This window comes from Lutjanus erythropterus, chromosome 2, assembly GCF_056507025.1.
Source record: "Lutjanus erythropterus isolate fLutEry1 chromosome 2, fLutEry1.hap2, whole genome shotgun sequence".
NCBI lineage: Eukaryota > Metazoa > Chordata > Actinopteri > Lutjaniformes > Lutjanidae > Lutjanus > Lutjanus erythropterus.
This window is the reverse complement of record NC_139318.1, coordinates 16,935,773-16,955,093: the sequence shown is the minus strand read 5'-3', so window position 1 is coordinate 16,955,093 and position 19,321 is coordinate 16,935,773. Positions and strand designations below refer to the sequence as shown.

Here is a 19,321-nt window from a genome sequence, read left to right as displayed (position 1 = left end):
CAAAGGGGCTTCATTGGCGACAATGCAAAGAGCAAACAAAGCATGAACTTAAAAGAAGTGGAAAATGTGGACTAGCAGTTAAATAGATGAGATCTATATTAAGAATGCAACATTCTAAATGAATATAAATGTGTGTGGGGGGCTTTTTCAACTATTCATGGGATCTAAAAACCATTAGCCCACTGTACTTGTGGGGTCAGATCAGCTTCGTGGGACCAAAATTCTGGACCCCACCAGTTTAAAGGGCTGTTTTAGAGTTAAAACTTACAGGGTTAGGGTCAGGGTTAGCCCCTTAGTTCCGAAGGTTAGGGAAGGAGGCTAGGAAATGGATTATGCCAATGATGAATTGATATAATGAATATAATGAATATAATGAGTAATGAATATTTGAATATAGTAACACAAGTGTGTCGAACATGTCTAGGTGTTTCACTGACTCTCAAGTTGTTGCATGTTGATACATATTGGAAAACAAGATACGCCTCGTCTCCTTCTCCTAGGAGGGATTCTAAAGGAAAAATCCGTTCTACATTTACTGTAATAAATCATGAAATGACCATGATATATTATCAGAGGAAAGGTAGAGTTGAAATCCTCCCTTGCTGCAGCCACGGTGTCCTTTGAAATTTCTATTCTGGGTCAGAATAACTGTTAATGTATGCCTGTTTCTCATTTGTTAGAGTTCATATTATTGCAGAATGTTTGCCAAATGAGAAAGTGTCTGTTTATTAGTTGTAAGAAATCATGTATAATCTTTTAGAAGCAGCAGATGTTTATAATGGTTTAACTGGGCAATATGTTAATGGAGTCTGACAGGCAGTGAGACAGGCAGTGACTGAACTCCAACTCAAATGTGTATTTTCAGAGTTTTTGTTTTGAGATTACAATTAGTCCTTATTTCATTCATTGTTTTACATTTCTGGAGATGAGAAAAGTTGTGAGAGAGTTAAGAGAGTTAAATTGATTTTGGTAGGAAGACAAGAAGAAAAGTCCCTAAAGTGTCCACTAGGAGGAGTCATATTATAACTTGGTTGTAACTGAGTGCCACTGCTTTTGTGGAAAAGATCACAGCAATAAATTTATTATTACTATGCTGGGACATGTTGACGTTTAGATCTTGTATTTGCTTAAAACTGCAGATGAGGTCATGATCTGATCCCTTTATATTTGTTATATGGTCTCACTGCAGAGGGGACATAACACTGATGATATCACTTTAATTCCACATCATTACTTTATCTACAGGCCACATGTGACGAGCGAACTTACAGTGCAATACGTTATGAAATTTGTCCGGGATTGTTACACTTTGATCATCCATTTTTGGAGTCTTGTGGGACTTAAACCAAAATCTGAGCCTCTCTCTGTTTATTCTTTCTCAGGCTGTTTCGTCCTATCTCTGCGTTCATCTCTTGATCTCTCTCTCTCGGCCTTCTCTCAGTTTCCAGCTCTCATGCCCAAAATCTCATGCTCTTTTTCTCCCTCGTCTCTCCTTTTCTGTTTCTCTCTCCACACCTATGCGGCTCTCCCTCCCTCACTCTGTTTTTCCCTTTTCTTTCCTCCTCTCTCACCTGGTAACCAGACCTCTGGAGAGGAGTGTTGAGTTTCCACTTTCCCAGAGAAGAGGACAATCTGAGCCACAAAGACCCACAATGGACCCTCTGCTCTCTCCTCCCTTCACTCTGTGACTGCACAGCTGCACACACACGCACACAGAAACATACACTCAATTATATAAGAATACATCAAGTACACCCTCTGCTTGTTATTCACACGTTCCTGTTTACCTGCTCATTTGGTTTCTTTTACTTTTCTTTGTATGATGCTTTCCTTCATCTTTGCCCTAACTAAATCCTTCCTATTTAACTCTTACTTCAGTATTGTCTTTCTATACATTTTGGTGTTCTCATGTTTAGGTTGTATGCAGTCATATCAGTTGTCACTTCCTCTTTATCATTACACTCTTAAGAAAGCTAGACTTTCTTTGTTCTTTGTATTGAGGTCTATCTAAAATGTTGGTTACATCAGAATTGGGGCAGTGGGACTATCATATCATAAACACTGACTGGGACCATGTTCTGCACAATGAGTACTTTTATTTTAATACTTCAAGTATGTTTTGCTGATAATACTTACATACTTTAATTCAAATAAGGGTTTGAATGCAGTACTTGTATGTAGTGAAGTATTTTCACACTGTGGTATTAGTACTTGCTAAGTAAAGGATCTGAGTACTTCTTCCATCACTTGTTAAAATATAATTGGGAATCTTTGTTTGCATCTGTGGTGACGCCATACAAACCGGAAGTGGTCAGGAGTTTGTTTCTTTACAACAATAATATTTTTTTGGAAACTCTGAGGCAGTAGATTTTGCTGTGAACACAACATTGACGTCAGCAAACAGTTGCCTATTTACACATCCAGGCCAACTGGGCCAACAGTTATGGAGCAACATCAGTATTCACTTGGAGTCATGTCTGTGATCACCAGGCTAATGTTATGTTCAATATAAGCCCAATATTCACACCATGTTTTTGGTCTCCCCCAACTCCTGAGAATGTTTGGCTTATCAGCTTTTAAATGCTCCACTTTGTTCACCAGCTAGTTAACTTAATCTGCCACTTGGTGCTGGGCAGTGCCAATGAGAGTGGTGGGACAGAATCAAAAACAGTGAAGTTGCATGTCATAAAACTGAAACAATGGGCTGAAACAAGCTTCCACAAAATCTTCTGCGGTGTTCAGGGAAAAGGCTGAGTTTGGTGAAAATCATGTATGTGTTTGTCACTGTGATTGACTTCTTTTGAGCCATGATTTAAACAAAAATATAGATTTGTGCAGATTTAATGCAGTTATTAGCACCGTTATAAAAAGAGAAACCCCACAGATTAACTTACTACCTTTGGTGAAATTTAAATTAGTATTTTAGTTTCCTACATGATGACAGAGACATTTTGCAACAATGCTAGACTATGCTAATCTCCCAAATTGTCAACACAGCCTGTAGACATTTAAAGGACCGGTGCATAGGATATATGTGATGTATGTATGTAATGTAGCACCCTCCATGGAAGAGGACCCACATCCTCTACAAACAAAGCTTAGTGTCTCAATCAGCTGATTATGGGTGTTCACTTGTCAGTTAACCAACCAGATGTAGCTGCTGTTTCCATCAGCCAATCGTGTCATTGCCGACAAATTTTAAAATTTGTTGTCCTCTCCGCTGTCAGCTGTCATTTCAGTGCAGAATGGTTGCGGCCATCTTCCACCATTCACCTTCAGTTCTTCAAAACCATAACCTCCTCATTACATCCTGATCTTCAGCCACCTCTTCACCACCATTGCCTAGACTCCATCAGGGGGTTTCCTACATTAATTGTGGCTTCACTACACCCTTATACATGATGGCGTCACAATGGGGTTTAATGGCTAAAGACTTCAGATTTCTCATCCAGATTGTGCACATTTCAGTTAAGTATGTTTTGTACACTCAGAATTAAATCTCTCCTGATTGAAATATAAACTGCTTATTCTAAGGTAACCAAAACACAATTCTTACTTTCAGGTGATTACACACTCAAGAAAGCATATTTATGAATATTCTATTCAATTTCTACCATATTCTGCTAATAAATCCCACTAAATATTTCCATCCATATTCTCCAACATGCTACCATAAAAATTTATCAAAAAAGCTAAGTGACACTAATCTCCCAATTTATTATCAAAAGCCTGTAGACATTTAAATAAAGCATTCAAAATAAGTTAAATCAACACACAAATTTCTCCTAAAACTGAAATACCCTTTAAAATGCATAAACACTAATGGTGTGAAGATCTAATGTGTCAGTGGCTGATTAGAGCACAAAGCAGGACACAGTTTAACTGTGAGCTCGTAAATCAATGACCACAGCCTTCCATCAGGCTGTAGGGCCTGCACACTGCAGCACGCAAGTAAAAGCAGCTGCACTGTACTGAACCACGTGTTGTTGCCATCATACAAATCTCAGTATATCCATTTTGAGTGTTTACAATTGGCATATGCACGCGCACAGACACACCCACGGCAATAAATACACACACTTTCCAACTTTCCAGGGATGATTTGTGTGTTCCCAGGCCTTCGTGGAATACATTTCAGCAGTCACTCGTGCAATGACACACACACACACCGGAAACAACTGGACAGGTGGGATAAATCACCTCATTCACTCATCCTCCCCCTACACACACACACACACACACACACACACACACACACACACACACACACACACACCTATCTTTGTAACTGGCTTTCCCATATATCCTGTTCAGTGAATCACGCCGCATTGAGATTAGGAGTGAGAAGCACTGGTTTATTGAGGTTCCCCTGAAACACACACACACATTCACACAGATCTACACTCAGGCAGGGGGACAGGGGGGACAGTGGTGTCCTATAAATAGCAGCCAGGAATGGCGTTGATAGGTCCTGTGAAAAGAAATGGAGGGGGGAGTGGAAAAAGGATTAAAAGAGATACACGGACGCAGTGCAACTCCACTTGTTCGTGTGTGTGTGAGTCATAGAGTTTGTGTGTGTGTGTGTGTGTCTAAGACACTTTGAGGAGAGGTGGTATGGATTTCTTGCTACCAACAAAACTCTGTCTTGGACCACCCTCCCTTGAAAAAAACAATCTATCTTCTCTTTCTCTTAAACACTCTTCCTCATCTTTCCACCCTGCTCTGAAGCCCTGGTGTGAAGTCCATCATGTGTTAACACAACATTACCCGTAGCACATCTTCCAACAAAGAGATGATGAGTCACGCCACGGCCCTCTACTTTAGGTCGGCATGACGACGGTCCTCGAAGATGGTCGTGACTCCATCTGTATGTGTCATGATGTCATTTCCAGCACTTGCTTGGTGACATCATCTCACCCCTGAGAAGAGGACAGGACCATCATTAAAGAGTAAACACAGAGCATGGTAAGTGTAAATATGAGTAAGCATCAGTTGACGCACAACAACAATATGATCACAACATTTGTTTTTGCTCTCATTTTGCATGAGTTAAGGTAAAAGACTGGAGACTTCTTCTGAGCACAAAAGAGGTCTATTTCTCTTATATTTGTTCACAAATTTGTTAAACATGTTATTGAGCACCTTACCTTTGCCATAATAATCCATCCATCTGACAGGTGAAGCGTATAGAGATGCTGATCAAACAACATGATCATTGCACAGGTGTGACTTGGACTGGTCACAATAAAAGACCACTTTAAAATGTGCTGTTTTATCTTAAAAAAAGACATTTATTCAGTACTGAAATATGGCTATTTCACATAGGGGTACAGATACCAATTTTTTCTAGGAAAGTCAGTCTCTAGAAAGTCCCTACTCTGCCTGATAGGTCTTATCAGCTCTGCCCAATCATAGACAGAGTTGGCAGGTTGTGACTTTGTCCTCCTGGGAAAAAAGGTATCTGTAACCCCACGTCAAATAGTCAGCCCGTTTTCTGTAGAAAAATGAGAATTCTGGTTCCATGTGCAAGCACCTTCATTGTTAGGTGATGACCTCTACTGGGAGTAGTAAAATTGATAGGAGAAGTATACCCAGTAAGAAAGTCTGCATGTAGGAGGTTGGAACCATCTGGGAAGTCATCCTTAGAAGTAGTTTGGAAAAGGGCAGGCACTTTCAAAAATCACTTGGCAGGTGATTGAATGAACCATCTCTCTATCACATCTAACATGGGCTAACTTCAACCGATCAGATCAACCAAGCGGAAGCAGTCGGTGAATGAAATTCTTACCGAAGCTGGTCAGGAGAAGAGCAAAAACATAATTTCCATCAAGAGAAGCCTTCAGTGCCGTTCTTTGCTCTTCTTACAATGAAGAAGTACTCTCCAGTTCTGATATGACTGATGCTATCACAGCATATACGCTAACCTCTTCAAGAGCTGCCATTGTTTGTTTGAGACAAGTGGCTTCCATGCTGTCATCACACCTAAAGTCTCGCCCGTAGCTGCCAGTAGTTCCTCCTAGGATGTTGACTAGCTGCACCACTTTTGATGCGGACACAAATGACTACAAGCCTGGCAGTATGGATTCTCATGGCAAATGACATATTCTGACATGTAGGTATGGGGATGTGTTACAAGTAGCCATAGTTCAGTGCCTAAAAAAATGTTTTTTTTCAAAATAACTGAACATTTTAGAGTGGACTTTTATTGTGACCAGTCCAAGGCACATCTGTACAGTAACCCTGCTGTTTTATCAGCATCTTTTGATGCCACACCAGTGAGGTGGATGGATTATCTTGCCAAAGGAGAATTGCTAACTAACATGAATTTTTAACAAATTTGTGAACGGAACTGAGAGAAATAAACCTTTTGTATACACAGAAGAAGTCTTCAGTCTTTTACTTCAACTCGTGAAAAATGGGAGCAAAAACAAAAATAAAAAATAAAGCTGATTCATCATCACTACCTTTTTGAAATACTCATAGTGTCAACCAAGAAAAATGTACGCCACTTTCAAATGAACATCTCCTTTTGGATTGAATGGATCGTATAATTTAACATCATGCCATGCAAAGCTTTGTAGATGTGACAACAGATAACAGATAATTAGTTATCTGGGAGTTAATAATGCACTCAGTGCAGCAGTGATGGATAGACAGTCCTTTAACAAACTGTGATTCCCATACCAATTTCCATGGTGGCAAGTGCAGTATTGACAATCTGTCTTTAAGTGTTAGGTCTCTGCTGATTTGTAACCAGAAGCCTTTGTGCGGCTTCTGTGTGTGTGTGCGTATGTGTGTGTGTGTGTGTTTCCCTGTGTTTGTCCGCCCAACCGTCTGTGTGGTATTACAGCGTAGATCTCCACTGTTGCTGCTGCCGCTTACACTCACACAGCGACAAACAGAAATAGTCCCGTGTCATCAGGGTAAATAGGTTGTGATCTGTTTGTGCTCGCAGGAAGCCCACAGCCGCCTTTGGAAGCCTCTCGGAGCCTTCCACTGCCATCAGTCCAGTTTGTTTTGTGTGCGTACGATTAATAAAAGGTTAATTCAACCCTCTGTCAACTGTTGAAGAGGCCTGTAAATCTCCCCCACAATCTCTTCCTTCCTCTCCCTTTCTCTCCTCCCTTTGTCTCTCTCCCTCTGCCACACCTTCCCCTTGGGGATGGAGGGATTGTGATCGGAGAACGGAGGTGGGGCTCCTGGCGCAAACCACAGGTGTGCTCGTTTCCTCCCTTCTCCTCTCTCATGTAATGATTTCTTTGGCTCGCCACCTGCCAGGTGAAAAAAACACCCACAGCAAATGGAGCGCTTTAAAATGGCCTCCTGGCTTCCGCTGTGAAAGACTTTTTTGCTTGTTCTGTCAGTCTTTATCCATCAACAAACATTCCATTTATATCCATTTATATCCTTTTTCATTATCTGGTTAATTCAGTGAGGTCTTCCTGGAACTACTTGTTGCTTGTTCACAGTTTGCATCACATGCAAATGATGGTTTCTGCCTCTAAAAGCTGCTGAGGCTGAGGTATACAACCTGAGGTGGGAAGTAATGGCATACAAATACTTTGTTAAAGGTCAACTTTGTATTAATGCTGTATTATTACTGTACTTAAGAAAAGTTTGCAGGTAGCTGTACTTAATGTGAAAATTTATTTTGCTGACGTTTTACTCTCCCTACATTTTAGCACAAATGCCTGTACTTTATATACATTCTCAAAACAGGCTTGTTACTTTAGTTTTAATGCATTTGAGGGGAGTTATTAATTATTTTCAATTTGCATCATTGCATGCTGCCTCAAAATCAAGACCAATTTCAACCTAAATGGATCATTCATAGGTGTATCCATCTCCACATATCACACACAACAAATGTAAGACAAAAGTTACAAGACAAGACAAAAATTACATAAAAGATGTACACCACATAAGAAAATATAACGAGACGAAAATGATATAACGAGATATAACAGGAAAAAAACGACGTAAAAGAAGATGAAGAAGACATAAGACAAGAACAACATAAAAGTAACAAGATGAAAAAAAAACTGAAAAGACATAAACTTGAGATCTGACCATGGTTAAAAGATGAGGTTCAGTTAGCTTTGCACAGAAACAGCTGGTAGAAATGTCCTTCAGGGGGTGACTTTTTACTTACTTTTACTTTGAGTACACTAAGAGGCTGTACTTTTTAATTTTTACTTGAGTAAATAAGTTGAATCAGTACTTCTACTTTTACTGGAGTCTTTTTTTTTTCAGATATGTATCTGTACTTGAATGCATGTACTTTTGCCACCTCTGCGTAGAGCTGACAGAGCCACAGCCCCTATAGCTTTTCAGATGGTCAAAAGATGCCTTTCTGACTTTTTTCTCTCAACTCCCTTCTAAATTCGCTTTCAAATTGCCTCGAGGGTGGTGGAGATCAGATCCCAGGCCCCTGGCAGGTCAAAGGTTGCTCCCAGACAATGGGTTCCCACTCTGGGTCAGCTGTGGTCAAGGAAACAAAAGCGGTGAGGACTCGGATTGGACAAACTATCGCTATGTTTTAAGGTGGCAGAGTGACAACAAGACAGGTGGGTGGGAGACGGGACAGAGCAAAAGCAGGAATAAAAAGTGCAATGTGAGCGCACTGAAAACCTCTCACACAGAGACCCACCCACCCATCCACACACATACAAACACAATCGTGTCAGTTTTACTTCTGTGCATACTGTACCAAACATTGCTTAAGGTCTCCTAAAATCATCAACATTTTCATTGAGATGTTGTAAAACGAAAATCCTTTACTCTCGAATAGTAAATTGTTTACCCTAAGCTGCTAGAGAGCCCTTAGTGACTATTTTAAGGGACCTGTAACATCCCTTGAAAGTGAAAAAAAAAAAATATGGGACAATTGCTGAATTTATGGTGATTGAAGAGGAGGAGGAGATACCAAAATGTGTTTTTCAGAACAGGGAAAGCCCACTGGACTAGCAGCTTGTTAGAAAGTATAGATTTGACATTATTATCATATTTACTCTTGCTGTATCATTATCATTAGTCAGTTAATGTTTAGTTGTCTCCTTTCTTGCTGTCACAGAAGTTGTCAGAACTTTTAATCGCTTCATCTATGGTTCATTTCGCAGCAGTTCTCTCACATTAATTTAGTCAGTTAGCTTACTTCTTGCCACATCTTCTGTTTGTGTATATTTGTTATGGTTGGATTACATTTACTTTAGATGATGTGCTTATGCGCTGCATATTCATCGAGGAGAACAACATTCTCATTTTCTGTCCAGTTTGGCTTTCTTTCCCTCTTTTCTCTTCGCTGTCCATTTTGGAGAAGCTAGCTAACACATTCTGACTACAGTATGTGAGCTAACAACTGACAATAGTACTGTCTTGTGGCATCAAAAAAAGATGTTGGTTAAGTGGTAGCTGAAGTGAACTGAAGTGCTCCTGTGCCGTATTATGACATTAACTGCCGTGAAAACCTTAGTGTGAACCAGTGGTTCTCAAACTGTGGGGCAAGCCCCAATGGAAGGGCGTAGAGCCACTGCAGGTGGGGCTTGGACAACCAGGGCAAAAATATGGAGTGAACTAGATTGAAGAAGTATGATTTAAAAGTTTGAAAACCACTGATCTAAACACTTAGGCAGCTCCTAAGTTAGCTCCTAAGTGAACCCCTTAGCTCGGGGAAACTTTTTTGTTTAAAGGACTTAAGTTGAAACTTAAGGTAGCTTTGCCACTGGGCACCGAAACAAGACAGCCAAAGTTGCTCAAAAGACATCTTCATCTCTTAACTTGTTCTTCTCGCTGTCTTGTGTTCCTTAAAATGAAGCATCACTTGCAAAAATGAACTTACTTTAAGTGCTTATTGCTCTAATCTATACATATCTTTTCACATTGCTCTAACTTGGCCCTTCCCCTCCCCCACGCTGCTGTCTTTCTCCTCTCTTTTTTATTCAGTGCCATTGATCATGCATGCAGAAATTCAGCACGCCCAACCATGGCTCTAGCCAGGATAGGTTAGCTAGTGCAAGGCCTTGTCCTACATACTGTTCTCTCGCTATGGTCCACCAGCCCACAGTCACACCCTCCCCCTGATCTGCCTCCCCTCACTGACTTCCCCCCACTGCCACACACACACACACACAAACACCCTGCGGGCCATCTCAGAACCAGCACATGCACAGATCATCATGTGGTGCTGGGAATGTTAACTCATCATTACCAAAAACTTTTAGTCAGGTGCACAGGAAATCGTCTTTTTTGGTTCTCTGAGTTGGGCGCACTTTTAAGTTGTTTCACACCCATGCAGTTATTTAATTTGAAGTGATATTCTGTGCTGCTGTAATCAGATTACAGTATCCAAACTACAGAAAACTATAAATCTCTGCTTGTTACCTTTGATCTTCTTCAAAAAGGCCCCAAACCTATGTGATCTATGAGTGTAAGAAATCATTTTTGACTGTGTTATGTGTGTGTGCTATGAGATTTTGGTTTTCCTGTGTATCAAGTTCACAGTCTGATGAGTTAAGCAAGTGCATTTCACTGAGCACTTGTTTCACTTTTGTTAGAGCAGCTGAGGTATGTGACGAAACTGCTCAGCTGACCAGGTTTTGCCCTGGCAGAGAGAATGGCTGACTTAGAGGTAATGCCGCTAATCTTCCACTTAGCTGGTTAGGACAGCCTGTCACGTGGGGTGAAAGAAAGAGAGGGGGAGTGGGTAAGATCAGGTTTAAATGAAGGCTGAACTGTGACTGGGCAAGAAGTGGATGAAGTATGTAGAGTGGTGATCACAGCTGTTTTGGATGTGATGGATTGAGGATAAGATCTGGGCAGAAGGAACAGGTGGGATGAGGGTTGGACCAAGCAAGCATGATTGATGGATGGAGAAGGTTGAATTGAGGCTTTGGAAGATTTGTGGATGTTGAATCAGTGTTGATGATGATGAAAATGAATCCTGGAGGTGACTATAAACAAGTTAAAAATGAATTAATACATGTGCTGGATTATAGTTGGATGTGAATGAATACACACATCATGACATAGCATCTCACATCAGGATCACATTGCATTGTGTAATCAAACCACAATATGTCATATAACAACACATAATATGATATATATATATCAAATTACGTCATGTAAGATCACATCACAAAACATTACAACATATAAGATTACATCATATAAATCATATTACATCACATGACATCATATATGATCACATCACTTCAGATCTCATTTAACATCACTTATAGTAACATTATTGTGTCTTACATAACATATCACATCACCTTACATCATATAGGATCATGTCAAGTTACATTACATCATGCAAGAACATATCACATCAAATTACATGTTATGAGACATCTCATCACATCTTATAAAAAGTCACATCACATTACATATAATATATAAGATCACATCACATCATATGAGAAATCATGTTACATCATATAAAATCACATTACATCACATAAGATCACATCACATCATATGAGAAATCATGTTACATCACATAAGATCACATCACATCTCATTTAACTTACAGTTACATTAGCATATTATGGCATCTAACATAACACACCACATTCCATGATATAAAATCACATCACATTTTATCATATAAATCACACAATATGAAATTATAACTCGGATCACATCATATATAACAATATCATATACTGTATAAGATCACATGTAAGATTCCATCACATTATGTCATGAGATATCACCCCACATTACATCATGAGATGACATCACATCATAAAATCACATACCATCAAAAATCAAATCAATTAATGTCATATAAAATCAAATCATATTCATTATATAAAATCACATTGCATCACATCACTTAAAATTACATCACATTACATCATATACGATCACATCACATTACAGTAACATACTGTATGATAGCATCTAGCATAACATATCATAAAACCACATACATTTTATTATAGAAACCTCAACACATTAAAAATCACATCAAATATCTTTTAACATCAGTTACAGTAACATATTTGGCATCTCACATAATATATCCTAACAGAATAAAATAAAATAATGTAACATAACATACTGTTACACAACATATTGTAAGATAAACTATAAGATAGGCTAACATACTGTAAAATAACAACACACTGAAATGTAAAATAAGGTGACATGACGTAATCCCTTGTTGACCTTGTTGACCTCAATGTAATCTAACAGACTTCATATCCAACTAGCTGTTTTAAGTAATCTAGTGTCTGGGAGGAAGTATCCTCCCTCATTTCACCTGAGATCTCATCTAGCAAATCATTTTCCATCAGTAATGCTTTAAATCCAGCTGTGTGTTAATTAATATGGAACAGTCACTAAACATGTCTTTCACAGATGCTGCTCCTGTATGTCTTTTAAATTGGTTCCCATGTGTTTTCACTTCTAGATCTGTTTTCTGTTTTGACTGCTACAATATTGAATTACGAGAAAAGGCTACTACGGACCTCCAAGCATTCAAAACGCTTTAATGCTGATATTTAATGCTGATGTGATCAACCAATGACAAGAACGGCGGGGAAACACTACAGAGAGAGCGCCACTGGCAGCATGAATAAAGACAGGCAACGTGCAGCAGCGAGGCAGGCAGGGAGGGAGGGAGGAGGGAGGGAGGGAGGAGGGAGGTCCGAGGCTGGGGTAGGCAGGCAGCAGGCTACGGGAAAACGAGGTAGAGGAGGCGGAGCTTCTCTCTGAGCGTGTATGCATGCGTGTGTGTGTGTGTTTCCTCGCTCACCCCTCCTCCTTTTAACCACCCCACCCCCACCTCTCCCTCCTCTCTCCTCTGCTCTCCCCTCCCTCCTCTCCTCTCCCTCCTCTCGGCTGCCCGCCCCTGAGTCTGGAGCAGCAGCAGCAGCAGCAGTGGAGCTTCACTGCCTCTCCTCGCCTCACAGTGCGGGAATATACCAGCGGAGAGCAGAATGGATACGGAAGGGAGCCAGAGCAGCCTGTCCTCCGGCACGGACAACTCCCCCCACGACCCCTGGTAACAGCCTCAGCACCGCCTCGCCTGCCTTTTTGCTCGCCTCTCGGCCCGGCTTGAGTTCACCTTGGACTTTAGTTGAGTTGAGCGGAGCCGCGCCGAGACAAAAGACAAGCACGCTGTGTGTGTGTGTGTGTGTGTGTGTGTGTGGATATATCTGTATGTGTGTGTGTGTGTGTGGGATGGATCCACTGAGCAGAGGAGACACAGACGCCTGTTTTCCCCCTCCTCTCCTCCTCCTCTTGTTTGTTTATTTATCTTGCTTTTCCTCCAGAAGAAGAAGGCCACATTTCAACTTCTCCCTCCATCATCTGGAAAATCCTCTCCTTTTTTCTCCTCCTCTAGGGGATTATAACGGCCCGACTGGCCGATTGGTGACTTCGCAACATGGCCGATGCTTTATTCTTACTTTATTGATGCTATATTACACATTATCCCCCCCATTAGTTTCCCCTCGGCGAGTGTGCGTGTGTTGTGTTGTGAAAAACGCGTGTTTTTCTATGTGACTTACGGCTTGTGTTTCCTCTCATTCAGCAAAATGTTCATCGGGGGTCTGAGTTGGCAGACAACACAAGGTGAGCTGTCCCGCACGCTACTTTAATAAGTCTGAATGAAAGCCTCTTGTTTACTCTTTCATATTATCTCGCACATTAACCCGTGAAGTTAAGGAGGAACACTACAAATAGTTAAATCAAAGCCTCCTTTTCAGTAAGGATCAGCTCTTAGGATTTAGACTTGCCGAGACGCAGGGAGATTAACACGGGGAAATGCATGCACATTCACCCACTTTGTCTGCCCTTTTTCCTGTGCACAGAACTCACAAGGGCATTTATAGGAAAAGTAATCGATTACTGAGCGTTATATTGATGTTTTTCTTATTGTTGCTCTGGAATCCATTCATTTATTTTAAGAGCGCAGGCTGCCTGTGCGTAAATACAGTTTGTTCTTGTGTTATTATCCCGCTGCTGCTGCTGCTTCTGCTGCTGCCGCTGTGTCAAAACAGCAATCGCCACCACCAAGTGTAGCTTTGTTTGTGGGCCCTAATGGGCTATTATGCTGAATGGCCAGATAGGACGTGTGTGTGTGTGTGTGAGTACAGTCTCTGGAGAGGGACACAAACACACAACGTGGTCCGCCCCGACCCCCATTGTCTCTCTCCAGCCACTGCCAGGCAGCACATCGCCTCACCTCACCGGGGCCTGTCTAATATCTGGATGTGTTTAACCACATTTCTCTCTTTGGTGTCTCTGCAGAGGGCTTGAAGGAGTACTTCTGTAAATTTGGCGAGGTGAAGGAGTGTATGGTGATGCGGGATCCCGTTACCAAGCGGTCGAGGTAAGAAGGAGGCGTGTACGCACCGCCGTCCTATCACTGGATGCCTCATGCGCTTGCATGCTTTTCCATGAGGCTTGTTTTTAAGAAGCTGTGAGCTTGCATTCTGATTTTTAAAGCAGAATTGCCTCTCATTTTCTGTGACTTTTCCTTTCCAGGGGCTTTGGGTTTGTAACATACGCAGAACAAGCCGGTGTGGAAAAGGTTTTGGCGCAAAACAGACACGAGTTGGACTCTAAGACGGTGAGTTGTGGATGCTGCCAGTTGAGTTTTCAGATTCTGTGTAGCATGTTGTGCATTTTGCCTCCCACCGTATGGGCTTGTAAAGTTGAGTTTTTGGAGTAGCAGCCCCCCCTCCTCTTCCTCCTCCTCCTTCTCCTCCTCCTCCTCTCTCTGCTCATTTCCCCCTCCAAATCCCGGTTCAGGGCGCCAACATGAAAGCGTTCTTTCTTGGTCTTCATTGCCATGGTTACCTGGGGACCTGAATGGGGTAGGAGCCCCTTGCAGAAACCCTCAAAGGGTTTATGCAGCAAAGAGCTTGCAAGTTTTTTTCTTGATAGAAAATAACAGTAGTTTTCTAGTTAGTGGCAGAAAAGAAGAGAAAGTTTGAAGGGAAGGAAACAGTGTGGTCTTGGTTCCCTAACTGATGTCAGGGGGGAAGTCTGTGACAAGGAAACTAAAAATCTACAAAAGTTTCCCCAGTCTGTGAGGTCCTACTGACTCTAAGTTTGAAATATTTGATGCAGAGTTGTGTTAGGTAATTATTGATAGTCAGTGTGTTACCTACAGTATATAGCGATCGACATGCCCCAAGTAGGGAGATGCAAGTAGGGGCACCAACACGGAAGGTATTTTAGCTGCTTAAAAAGATCAGCCTAAAAAAAATCTGTTGTGTACGCTGTATTTTGAATGTTTTCACCACTTTACTTTGTCACCAGGCGGCTCTTTCTGACAGAAAACTGCTGTTATAGAGGGCAAATATAACTTCATCCAAACCAACCAAACTCCATAGGAGAAATCACTGATTTTACCTGGCAGTTGCAGGTCTTCTGCTGCCTCGATCTGTTTGTGTTATCGTGTGACTTTGCTGAATCTGAATTATCCTTTTAAAGCACAGAAATCACCCAATAACACAAACAAACTAACCAATCAAGGTAGCGACGGACCAGAAACTGCTGTGTTCTGTGATGTATGATTATTGCTTTCGCCTATGGAGTTTGGTTGGTTTTCAGAGAGCGATATTTGGCTTACATAACAACGGTTTCCTATCAGAAAGTGTGCTCTGATGGAAAAGTAAACAGCGAGAACATTCTAACTATAGCGTACAATTAAACCGATCGATATTTTTTACATTGACCTTTTTTAATTGGCTAAAATACATTTTGCTGCTGACCCTGCCCACAGCAGTGACTACTGATTAAGTACCTCATACAACCACACATCAAATAATCCAAACTGCCCCTTTAAATATTGCTGTAACCTACAGTGCTGTGGTGTATTTTGAACGACTGCTGTTGTGATCAGGGGGCTTCTCTCTGATTTCTCCTCCTACACTAGCAACACGTGAAAATTCAAATGTGGGTAAATGGGACAAATCAGTCACCAAATAGAGGTCAGAGCACACAGTATGCTTGTGTTAAGCTACATAATGTCTCTACAGAGGACAGTTGCATGAGGACGTATGTGAATCCCTGTGGTGTGTAGTTTGGTGAGATTCAAAGCTGCTGACTCAGATTTACATATCTATGAAGGTGTGAATGCTGCTGTCTTGGTCATGTAGATTGGTTCCAGTAGAAATGGGTGACTGCTGGGTGTGTCTTCGTCAGATTGTGGCCTTTCCTAACCGCACACACGCACATACAGGCACACATATACACACATAAGCTTCCACACACACACAATAGGATCATTTGAGAGTGAAAATTGGTGGCACAGAAAGGCAGCGGAGAGCTCAGGGGTGGAGAAAGGTAGAGTTGGTTAGTTGTTGGAGCAAGCCTGTTGCCGGGGGTGACGCCGGCCACAGGAGACAGTGCTGTAACTGCACAGCCTGATGGGATTTATGTCTCCATAACAACTTCTCAGCTATTTTGCATTAACTTAAGACACTCGGCTCGGTTGGGTAGCAGAGCTCCTGACACACACACACACTGACAGTGTTACGTCATGGCAGACCTTTACTCTTAGTTTGTGTGTGCGTCTGTGTTTTGGGTGTTTTTTAAATAATTGGCTTGAATTGCAAAGTTGGATCTTTCTGCACAGTTGCACTATAACTTTAATTACAAAATCAAGGTATTTGTGTCCTTAAAAAGTCTAAAATCCCATAATCTGAATTTTAGGCCTTGCAATGTCTTTAAGTGTCTTAAATATGATTTTTTTAGGTCTTAATAATTGATTAGACTGCAAAATTATTTTTATGTGGTTGCATCAACTTCAGTTGTTCTTTTAAATTGGTTTTTGGGAGGATAAATTTGTACCGATCACACTGCAACAATTACAAAACAAAACCAACATAGAACAAGTAACCACTAAAGTGATGCCCTGGACTTAACACGCCGTAGTTAAACACCAGTCAAAAATAAATTAATTTGCTTTGCGAGGAGTTATGGGTCCTCGTTTATCCTTCATATACCTTTGCGAGTATGGACGTGAAATAGGTATTGCCTTCATAATGGTCTTAAGGAGTCTTAAAATTATCTTTTTGAAACTTGCATAAAACCTGAAAATAAGTGCTGCTGCTGGTAATCTGACCATTTTTTTTCAGTTTGCTTGGAAATAAGTTCTAAGAAACTGTGAAGTGTTACTCAGTGAGTCATATTACCTATTAAAACTAGGTACAGCAGTCTTGAGAGCCAGACCATGTGTGTGTGTCTGTGTGTATGATGTGAACATTAGTTTGGAGGCAGAGGGTTTTTGGAAGCTCAGCTTGGCAGGCTACTGGTGGGGTTAGGCGTTGCCCTATTATAAACCAAAATACAGCACAAGGCTAAACAATAATAATGTGCCCCACTCAAATGCAGCTTTGGTTGCTCAGGTTGTTGTGGCAGCAGTCTGCGGAGGAAGCACGCCGCGGTACCATTTATCCAACCAGGCGTTTAAAACAGGGGGTATGGTTGCCATTTTGTCGTCCCATTTTGGAAATAAGAAGAGCCCAGGTTGTTTTTCTTTCCTGTGTGTTTGCAAATCTCTCAGATTTGCAAGGGCTGTATTGTTAAAGATAACAGTGACTTAAACTGTCGTTTCTGTTGCTCATAGCCTGATTCTACAAAAAAGCTGCAAAATACGGTGAAAAAATCACATTGCAGCTATTTTGACATATTTTGGTATTGCAATATGAGTCACAATTAGTGGGAATGATCATTTTTTTAATCACAGTTTTCATTTTTACTGAAAAGACCTATTAAATCATAATTATCTGACATTTGTTGGGTTCTGTACCCAGTAAACATCTTTTCAAACATCTGGATATTTGGAGGCCAGGGCATCTCTGCAGCACTACAGTACATCATTATAATGCTGTATTGTTACACATTTTACATTTATCAAAAAACAGCTTCTGCAATTTGCATATTGCACTTGGCCATATTGTGATTTCTATAATATTTATATTAATTTTGCAGCCCTATTCTTCAACAATAAATAAAAAAACACTGGTGCAAAATGAGCAAAGATTGTGCAGCAGCAAAACGGCTCATTCCTATCGCCAGACGCTGTTTTATGGTTGTAAATAATGAAGGATAATCCAAAATATTTGTTATGCCACAAACCTCACTGTTACATTTCCAGTGCTGCAACTAACATTTATTTTCATTGTCAATTATTTTGTTGATGATTTCTTTGATTAATTAATTTGTTCTTTGGTCAATGAAATGTCAATATATGGTGTTTCTCAAAGTCCAAGGCGACGTCTTGTCCTGTCCTTTTTTTGTTCCTTACTTTAAGATATTCAGTTTGGTGTCATAGAGGTAAAGAAATGTATTAATTTCAAAGAAGCTGGAAGCAGGAAAAAAAAATCTTAAAAAATGACTCAAAGTGATTAATGGGTTTATCGGAATAGTTAGCGATCAATATAATTATCAATTGATAATCGATTAATTGATAATTATAATGATTGTAGCTCTACTTGTGATAAAAGATGTGTACAGCAGGAAGGACACTTTGCAGTTTATACTTTCATGTATTTAATTATATCATAATTATATGAGGGCACTGAATCAGTAAACTTTCAACTTTATTTTCAGTAATTATATATAACTATAAAAAAGCAGACATAGAGCAAAATATATGTATATATTAAACCTAAATAAGAAATAGGACCAAATATTCATAAAAGGCCGCATATAAACTAACAAATAAATACAACCGGCATTATGACTTGTCAAAAAAGGCCTTCATATACGCACGTATACTGACAACATATACTGATATATAACAATGCTGCTGTGATAGGCCTTTGTCAGGCTGGAAAAATCGGTCACCTGATATATCGGTTGGGCTTTCATCAGTTTCTTCATTTTAGTGCAGTTATCCAGGTTTCACAAAGTGTTCAGAGTAAAATCAATTCCTCCAGGTGCTCCCAGGTCTTTGAACAGCTTCTTCTGTTTAAGTGAGTTATAGTACCTTAGTGTGTAATGTAATTTTCATTTTGCTAAATTGGAAATTGGTATCAAAAAAGTATCATTCAGCAACTGGTACGAAGTCAAGGTATTGGTTCAGGTACCAAAAATTTTGAACAGTACCGAACACTACCTTTTTTTGGTTTTAAATAATTAATGAAGCCTTTCAAGGGTTATTTTTTAAGACTCACAGCAGCTTTGAATCAATGGAGGGTCAGATTCTGTGGCGACAGACTGAATTTTTTATAAAATCTACTAGTGTATATTTTTTGCACCAACCTTTGTGTAACCTGCTCCATTTGAATTATTTCTATATCTTATCTTACATTCTCTAACACCTGGACTCTCCTCTCCCTCTCCCCAC

At 40.4% G+C, this 19,321-nt stretch overlaps 1 protein-coding gene across 1 annotated transcript in view; it reads left to right on the top strand.

The window, feature by feature from the left end:
• Window positions 1-12,837: 12,837 nt before the first annotated feature.
• LOC146331357 (RNA-binding protein Musashi homolog 1-like) overlaps window positions 12,838-19,321 on the top strand; it is a 33,656-nt gene continuing 27,172 nt past the window's right edge. Inside the window, exons 1-4 of the mRNA XM_084729967.1 lie at window positions 12,838-13,015; window positions 13,547-13,587; window positions 14,266-14,347; window positions 14,503-14,587. Coding sequence (XP_084586093.1) covers window positions 12,951-13,015; window positions 13,547-13,587; window positions 14,266-14,347; window positions 14,503-14,587 — 273 coding nt within the window. The 5' untranslated portion in view covers window positions 12,838-12,950. The remainder of the gene's footprint in view (window positions 13,016-13,546; window positions 13,588-14,265; window positions 14,348-14,502; window positions 14,588-19,321) is intronic.